The following is an 8,571-nucleotide window of genomic DNA, read 5'->3' on the forward strand; positions in this document are numbered from 1 at the left end:
ATTCAAATTCCATATCATCATTAAACCTCAAGTCCTCAATACCTAGTCAATATAATAGCCCAAGCAAAATTAAATAACTTCTTATATACCTTACTGTCATACTACAAATTAATCAAACATTTGAAATCTGTTGACCAGAGAATAAATTTCTAAGCCTAATGCAAGTGAAATAATTTAGATGCAATAATGAATGCCTAATGTGAGTATCATTTGTCAATGTCCTTGTAAAAAAGTCTGTACAAGAGATATGAGTAACTAATATAGAAGAAAAAACAGGAAGTTGTCGTCTGTTGTAAAATAAATAAAATATCTAGAATATAAATTAGAATATAAAATAACATTCAGTCAATGTGTCGTCAATAAACTGTACAATTATCAAATGTTAAAACTGGGTGATACAGTCACCAAAAAAAAATACTAAGTATGATAAGTTAATAAATTAAATGTGGTCTATAAAACTACCACTAAGTATAATAGGTCAATAAATTAAAAGTGGTTTATAAAACTACCACTGTGGGAACCCCTTCTCCAGTTAAAACATGTCAGTCATGTGCAAAATCAATCAGAATGGTAAGGTGGTAAAAAAGGGAATATCTTTTCGATACATCAATTATATATGCCTCAGATTTAAAAGAATTAGAAGTTACTTAGTTATCGGCGACTATGATTGCAGTGTAAAATTTGTCATATGAATTGTCGACGGTATAATTAGGGTCTGCTGTTATAGATGATAGTAGCTGTTTCTTATACGAATCACTAAAGCTTTTAACATCGGGCAGATTTCGTAGATCTGTTGGAACATTATTCCAACATTTTGCCCCCAAGTATTGAAAGTTTTTATGTGATGTTGATCTATTGACATAAAGGTTGCAGCTTTCGCCGCTCCTACTACCTCCTGATATGTAACTAAATTTGTTCATAAAGTTTGTAGGACAATTGTCATGGATGATTCTAAACATATAATTTGACAGATGGAGTTGTCGTCTAAGATGGAGTGGTAACCATTTCATGTCTCTATAAACATTAAGGCTGCTCTCTGTTTTTGGAACGTTGAGAGCTATTTTGGCTACCTTTTTGTACAGAGTGTCAAGTTCAGCAAGTTTTGTCTTGCCAGCTCTACAATAGATCGTGTCTAAATAATCGAACTTCAAACATTCTGACCGTTGTGTCTGACAGAACTGACAGTTCCATTAAAGAATGCATGTATAGTACAAGGCAGGCCATAATGATTTTGGCAGATGAGCAGAGGGATCAGCAATCATCTTCACAGTTTAATCTCTGACAACAGTTGATTTCCGGTTCTTCTTACCTGACAAAATCTTTGTCCGTTGCCAGACTTCCCTCTGCTGGCCGTGGACAGGAGCAGTTCCAAAATTTGCTGCAACCCTAAGAGCCTAATTCTCGCCATATTTTCTATAGCTCTTCTGTTTGTTGGCCCGAGAGTATTCGCTCCTATTGTTGCTGTCCCTCGGAGCCTTCTATTCGATCTTATACTGAGTTCGGCAATAAGGATTTACCTGAGACAGATGCTCTCACCCAGTACCTCCATAGATACTTATTTGATGGTATCACTAACTAATGTCAACTCTCCATCAAGATTCTCCTCCACTACATTGGTTAGCAGCTGAAACAATTTTGAAGAGCGATGCAGTATTCTTCAACCTTTGACTGATTCTCAATCGCCAGAGAGATCTTACGTGTTGCGTTCATTTTTGAACTTCCATAAGTTTGATTTTAAATTGACCCCGAACCAGATAATTATCGGAGCCAATGTCTGCACCCCTACAGCCTACAGTGCAGGCTCTTACTTGAGTACAGAGTGACTCCACTTGGTAGAGATGCAGACATGGTCAATCTGATTTACTGTGCGATCATCTGGATACTTCCAACTCTCTTTATGAATATCACGATAACTTAATAAAAACAAATTGAAACTAACACTTGTTATCAAAACGAACATCTATAAAAATCAAAATTTATCCGAAAAAAAGGAGAAGCTCAGCGACAAAAACTTTACCAATTTCTTCTTTTAAAAACAAACTTACAGACTGGACAGTGGACATAAATAAAATGTTGGCTATCCGATTTTCTGTGCTTTAAAGTTATTGAAATTTTAAATAAACATTGTTTCTCATCGTTATTTTCGAATACAAAGAATAAATATTTAAGGAGATAACTTTATACTTATTCCAGCTTGACAAAGTATTTGACTTGGTATGATAATATTGTTTCACTAATTTAACCCATTGATGCATATTTACAAAATAAAGAATAAACCTCTATCATTCTGTTATAATCAACTTCCATAAAATCTTATTTTAACACTAAGTTCAAATAGGAAAGAAATTTACTGCAACAAACTCCAATACTAAAATTCTCAGAACTCTAATAACTTAATAATAGAGGTCTTAGAGGATCACAAATCCCCGGCCCCCCTCCCAAGGCTTATTTACTCATTCTCCTCGGAGAAGGCTACATCGCTGTAATCAATGTCAGGTAAATCCTCCGCGTCTGTCTCGTGTCTGTTATCTTCTATCGTTATCTTACCGGGGGGAAACCCGTCCAGTTTTATTATTATGTACCTGAAGGATTATAGAATAAGAGCAAAGATCCAGCCCAGAGTTCACCGCACTTAAAAATATATCCAGGAAACAAAGAGCACTTAAAAAGTTAAACTTAAACTTTTTGAACGTTCGACAAAATCTCACGTCTAAACATTTAATTGCAATACTCCAACAATTACCATAGAATTAGATAAAATGATAATAAACAATGTAATATTGCTTCATATTGTGCCTACCTAGTCTTCCATCCGTTTTTAGACTTCTTAAGATCGCAGGAAACCACTCCAGATCTCTTGGTTCCCTCTACGTGGAATATAACCCTCAGATAGTCAACATCTGCCACCTGAAAGAAGTAGAGTGTAATTAGAAGATGTAATTAGTGTAATTAGAAGATGAAGACGATTTACACATGTATTTTGACATATACAGGGTGTACCATAGAAAGTGTGACTTTTTTGAGAAATGACACAAAATATTATGAAGGAGCAGTTGCTAAAAACTCTTCATCACATTGTGTCACTACACTCACTAGGTGTCGAATTTATGCATTATACCAAATTTCAAGTATGTTAGCCGTTGTATGTTTTTAATAAACCCTCTCCAAATTAGAAAATGATTTTAGAATACAATAGAGCGGAGATCTGTTTGATGAATTGAACAGGGCATTATTTAGCGACGAAGGGAGCATTATTTATTATACTTACCATGTACGGCTGATGCTCGAGACGTTTCCTAGTTCTGCTATTTGGATCTCCGTACCCCTTTATCTTGTCTCCCAATATCAATGACGTTCTCTCGTCCTTCATTATCTTCTTCATTGCCATCTGTATATACCATGTTAAAGGTAGTCTACGATTATAAATAAATAAATAAATTCTAACATTTATTACACGCTTCGACATTAAAATATACCCAACAAAGATGTACATTTAAGTCATTCAACCAAGATTATGGACTTTTTAATCAGTTCAGATTTTATGAACAATGCTTCTGATACAATATAGGGGGGGGGGTGTCACGTCCGTCTATGTCCGCCTATGTCCTGTCCTTTTTGGATTCTATGAGACAACGGACGTGTTTTTTGGGACATTGGCGGACACGGACGGACATTGGCGGACTCGGACGGACATTGGCGGACACGGACGGACATTGGCGGACTTGGACGGACATTGGCGGACTCGGACGGACATTGGCGGACACGGACGGACATTGGCGGACTTGGACGGACATTGGCGGACTCAGACGGACATTTGCGGACCCGGACGGACATTGGCGGACTCGGACGGACATTGGTGGACATTAGCGGACATTGGTGGACATTAGTGGACAAACATTTTTTAGAATTTTTCGCAACTTCTATGTATTATAATTTTGTACAAAACAAACGACTTATTAATCACACTAAAGCTATTAATAGCTTTAACTTATTATATCAAGTTATATAGGGACCCAGGAAAAGGCCCCAGGAGGAGGAGGAGGAGGAGGAGGACTAGGGAGGAGGAGGACTGTTGAGGACTGGGGAGGAGGACTGAGGACGAGGAGGAGGAGTAGGAGGAGGACTGAGGAGGGGAGGAGGAAGAGGACTGAGGAGGATCAGGAAGACCCAGGAGGAGGAGGAGGAGGACTGAGGAGGATGACTGAGGAGGAGGAGGACTCAGGAGGAGGACTGAGGAGGACTGAGAAGGAGGAAGACTGAAGAGTACTGAAGAGTACTGAGGAGGATGGCTGAGGAGGATGGCTGAGGAGGATGGCTGAGGAGGATGGCTGAGGAGGATGACTGAGGAGGATGACTGAGAGGGAAGAGGAGGATCAGGAAGACCCAGGAGGAGGAGGAGGAGGACCCAGAAGTAGGACCTAGGAGGAGGAGGAGGAGAACTGAGGAGGATGACTCAGGAGGAGGAGGACTCAGGAGGAGGACTGAGGAGGACTGAGAAGTAGGAGCAGCAATAGCAGCAAATCTGGGGAAACTTTGAAATACACCACTGTAGTACTTAACCATCTGTAGGCCAACATATTTAGTTTATGCTTAATTTCTTTATATATTATGTCACCACTAGAGTGCCCAATACTTTTATTGAAGGTGTAATGTAAAACGGTTAACCACCAACTGTGGTATATCAAAAAAACCCCAAAAGTGTGTGCGTGCGCACCTGGAATGGCACAGCATTGAGATATCACCATAATTCCAAAAGCAGAGTACACCATCCAGGTGCCCAAAACTTTTGGCTATGGTCCCAATACAATAAAACCTTAGATGTGGCCATAATGTGGTTAAAACATGTTGATTTTGGACCTTCGGTCAACAGAAGCCATCACAAATTAACCATTATTCAGCACAATCTGACCTTTTGGTGCCTTATTTTGTTTTGATATTTGATTATGAGAGATAGCTGAAGGATAATAAGTGATTTTAAAGATAATGCAACAAAATGTGTGTCCGTATGGCGGTTAAAACGACCAAAAACACTGATTTTGGTCAATTTTAGACCTTTATTAACCATGATGGACGCAACATAGGACTCAGCAATGTTTCTGGTCATATAAATGAGCAGGTAGTTATATCTAGATAATGTAGCATGGCCAGCTATAGCTTTACAAAGCTAATATGTGCTCTAACAATGGTTAATTAGTGCAAATATAGGGTATTTTCGAGACATTTTAACCACCTTAGCTGCACATTGATCGGAATGCATGAACTTGGTGTCAATTATGCATTTGAAAACAAATATACACTCATTTGGATAGCAAACCATTATCTGAAGTTCATATTGTGGTTAATTTTCACTTTAATAGATGCCTTTTTCAACAGCCTAGCAAGTAATATAGCCCTTTTAACCACTTTTATGACAACATTTCTTGATAACTTTTATCAAGACCCTTCAAATGTCCTTTGTTGACCATAAAATGTTGACTAAAATCATTAATAATGTTTTGATTGGTGGTTAACAACAAATTTTGACATTTTAACCATCTTTTTAGCACTTTTTACGAATATTAACCACCTCAAATCAACCATACTATTAAATTGCACATTTGTGATAAAAAATTATCATCCATGCACAAATGAACAACCACCACTATACATCTATAATCAGAGCAATATTTATAGCTCACCGTTCATCTTCAATTTAAAACCACCATCAGGACCACAAAATGCCCCCCATGAGGTTTGAAAACTTTTGTGATAGTTGCACCATGATATGATCTCAATATAATGACTACTCAGTTCATAATATCATATCTCAAAATGGTGGTTAACCCTAAAACTGGTATTTTAACCACCATAGTGGCCACATAGATGACCCATTAACCACAATTATTCAACATAACCGTACTGCAGTGTTTTGTGCACCAAAGGAGGAGTGGCTGAGGAGGATGACTGAGGAGGATGACTGAGAGGGAGGAGGAGGAGGACTCAGGAGGAGGACTCAGGAGGAAGAGGAGGACTCAGGAGGAGGACTTAGGAGAAATGAGAAGGAGGACTGAGGAGAACTGAGGATGAGGAGGAGGAGGAGGACTGAATAGGAGGAGGAGAAGGAGGGGGACTGGGAGAGGACTGAGGAGGAGGAGGACTGATGAGAAGGATGAGGAGGAGGACTGAGGAGGAGGACTGAGGAGGAGGACTGAGGACCGAGGAGGAAGAGGGGGAGGATGAAGAGGAGGAGGAGGACCCAGGAGGAGGAGGACTGAGGAGGAGGACTGAGGAGGATGGCTGAGGAGGATGACTGAGAGGGAAGAGGAGGAGGAGGACTGAGGAAGACTGAGAAGGAGGAGGACTGAGGAGGAGGAGGAGGACTGAATAGAAGGAGGAGGAGGGGGACTGGGGGAGGACTGAGGAGGAGGATGGAGGACTGAGGAGAAGGATGAGGAGGAGGACTGAGGACTGAGGAGGAAGAGGAGGAGGATGAAGAGGAGGAGGATGAAGAGGAGGAGGAGGACCCAGGAGGAGGACCTAGGAGGAGGACTGAGGAGGAGGAGGAGGACTCAGGAGGAGGAGGACTGTTGAGGACTGATGAGGAGGACTGAGGACGAGGAGGAGGAGTAGGAGGAGGACTGAGGAGGGGAGGAGGAAGAGGACTGAGGAAGATCAGAAAGACCCAGGAGGAGGAGGAGGAAGAGTAGGAGGAGGAAGCATCTAAATTTTATTTCCATTTTTGTCCGTTTTTGTCCGCTCTATTTTTTGTCCGTTTTGAAAATATAGGGTACCGGACAAAAAACATGATCCCCATTATATAACAGCAAAAATTGAACATTTTATTTAGCAATTTAGGTGTCCATTAATGTCCGCTAATGTCCGTATATGTCCGTCTATGTCCGTCTATGTCCGTCTATGTCCGCCTATGTCCGCCTATGTCCGCCTGTGTCCGCCTGTGTCCTGTCCTTTTTGGATTCTATGAGACAAGCGGACATAGACGGACGTGACACCCCCCCCCCCCAATATAATATTATAATAATTTCTAGCTAAATTAAACATTCTCATTATTTAAATAATAATACATATAACCATTATATTAAACATGTAATGTAGGTAATAACAATAATACAGTGCTGTTATCCTGTACCTTGAATACAGATGAAGGTGACACGTTAGAGAAGAATTCAGACAGGACCATGTAAGCAAGATAAAGCACTATACCGCAACCTCCTATAATCACGAACAAGTTCACTGAAGTCTTAGCGTTTTCTACCTGCAGATTAACGCCGGGTAACACCTAGTAACACCTAGTAACACCTAGTAACACCTAGTAAACTCTGTTACCTCTGGTAACACATATAAAATACCGGGTAACACCAGGTAATTTGGTGTGAAAAGTTTTGAAATAATACAACAGAACTGATAAGAGTTTCTGACCTTATTGTTCTTTATAAATATATAATTTAATTCTACCTTTTTGAATTAATATTTTGAAACACCTACCACTTTCTGGGTGACAGTAACTGCCTTAGTATCTTCCTTGTTCAGGCGCTCAAACACTGAAACACTGTGATCTGATGAACTCTGCTTCTTCTCTGCTATTTTCCTCTCACCCTAAATGAGTTATAGTAGATCTTTCAGATTCTACCTTGCCGAAGGCAAAACATATCGTAGGGAATTATTAGTCGGGTTCTGATATATTAGGTGGCCAAACGTTGCTACGATGCAATGTATGTATCAAATAAAAGTGCGATGGTCATGTGCTTATCTCTCACTCTCTGGAAGGACATAGCTCCAAAATTCAAAAATATCTATCTGGAAGGGAAAAAGTGGCAGTAAATCGGGGTTTTGATTGTTCACTTACATTCCCTACATTTTATGTTAAACTCCCATTTGGGGAAATGAAATGTATGCGGGAAATTGGGGTTTGTGGTAAATCAGGGTTTAATTGTAATAATTGTTAGTGATTTAGATTTGAATATTACCTGCTGTGAGGAATTGTATCTGACACAGGAGGTGTGAAGCAGAAGTCGGGAATTCCGCTCTATTTGGAGATGAACTTGACTGGCAAGGTGTCTCACGCAGCGTTGGTGGACTATAAAAACCATCCTAAAATAGTGCAGTTAATAATATGCTAGTAACACCTAGTAACACCTAGTAACCATCCTAAAATAGTGCAGTTAATAATATGCTAGTAACACCTAGTAACACCTAGTAACCATCCTAAAATACTGCAGTTAATAATATGCTAGTAACACCTAGTAACACCTAGTAACACCTAGTAACACCTAGTAACCATCCTAAAATACTGCATGGCAGTTAATAATATGCTGTTTATATTCACCTTTCCAGAGAGTACATATTAGTTAACTTGTAATTATGTCTAATCTTAGATAATATTGCAGTTTGTAGTAATTTCAATCACATTTTTACTTGTTAGTTTTTTTTACTGTTAGTTTTAACACAAGATACTCATTTCTCAAGAAGAACTTGTTTTTAAATAGATAATAATAATCAAGTTGACAAATAAGAACATAAAAATAAAATACAAGCTATCGAGCAAAATAAAAAGGTCATTTTCTGAAGAATGTT

The 8,571-nt window shown here is 39.2% G+C and overlaps 1 protein-coding gene across 1 annotated transcript; it reads right to left on the reverse strand.

The window, feature by feature from the left end:
- Positions 1-1,941: 1,941 nt before the first annotated feature.
- Positions 1,942-8,090, reverse strand: LOC134814076 (uncharacterized). The gene is made up of 6 exons (XM_063822080.1): positions 7,965-8,090; positions 7,479-7,593; positions 7,127-7,248; positions 3,269-3,388; positions 2,801-2,907; positions 1,942-2,582 (listed from the first exon to the last, which is right to left on the reverse strand). Exons 1-6 carry the CDS (start codon positions 8,085-8,087, stop codon positions 2,450-2,452), a joined length of 720 nt encoding a protein of 239 aa, XP_063678150.1. The 5' UTR covers positions 8,088-8,090; the 3' UTR covers positions 1,942-2,449.
- Positions 8,091-8,571: the final 481 nt, after the last annotated feature.

The sequence above is a fragment of the Bolinopsis microptera genome, chromosome 4 (assembly GCF_026151205.1).
Source record: "Bolinopsis microptera isolate Bmic1 chromosome 4, MBARI_Bmic_1.0, whole genome shotgun sequence".
Taxonomy (NCBI): Eukaryota; Metazoa; Ctenophora; class Tentaculata; order Lobata; family Bolinopsidae; genus Bolinopsis; species Bolinopsis microptera.

What these genes read in the sequence shown, in the direction of transcription:
- LOC134814076 (XM_063822080.1), bottom strand. Translation starts at nt 8,087, where the DNA reads ATGGTTTTTATAGTCCACCAACGCTGCGTGAGACACCTTGCCAGTCAA. An exon ending in TGTCACCCAGAAAGTGGTAG is followed by an intron (nt 7,249 to 7,478) that starts GTGTTTCAAAAT and finishes ATCTGCAGGTAG; the next exon opens with AAAACGCTAAGACTTCAGTG. An exon ending in CACCTTCATCTGTATTCAAG is followed by an intron (nt 3,389 to 7,126) that starts GTACAGGATAAC and finishes TGGTATATACAG; the next exon opens with ATGGCAATGAAGAAGATAAT.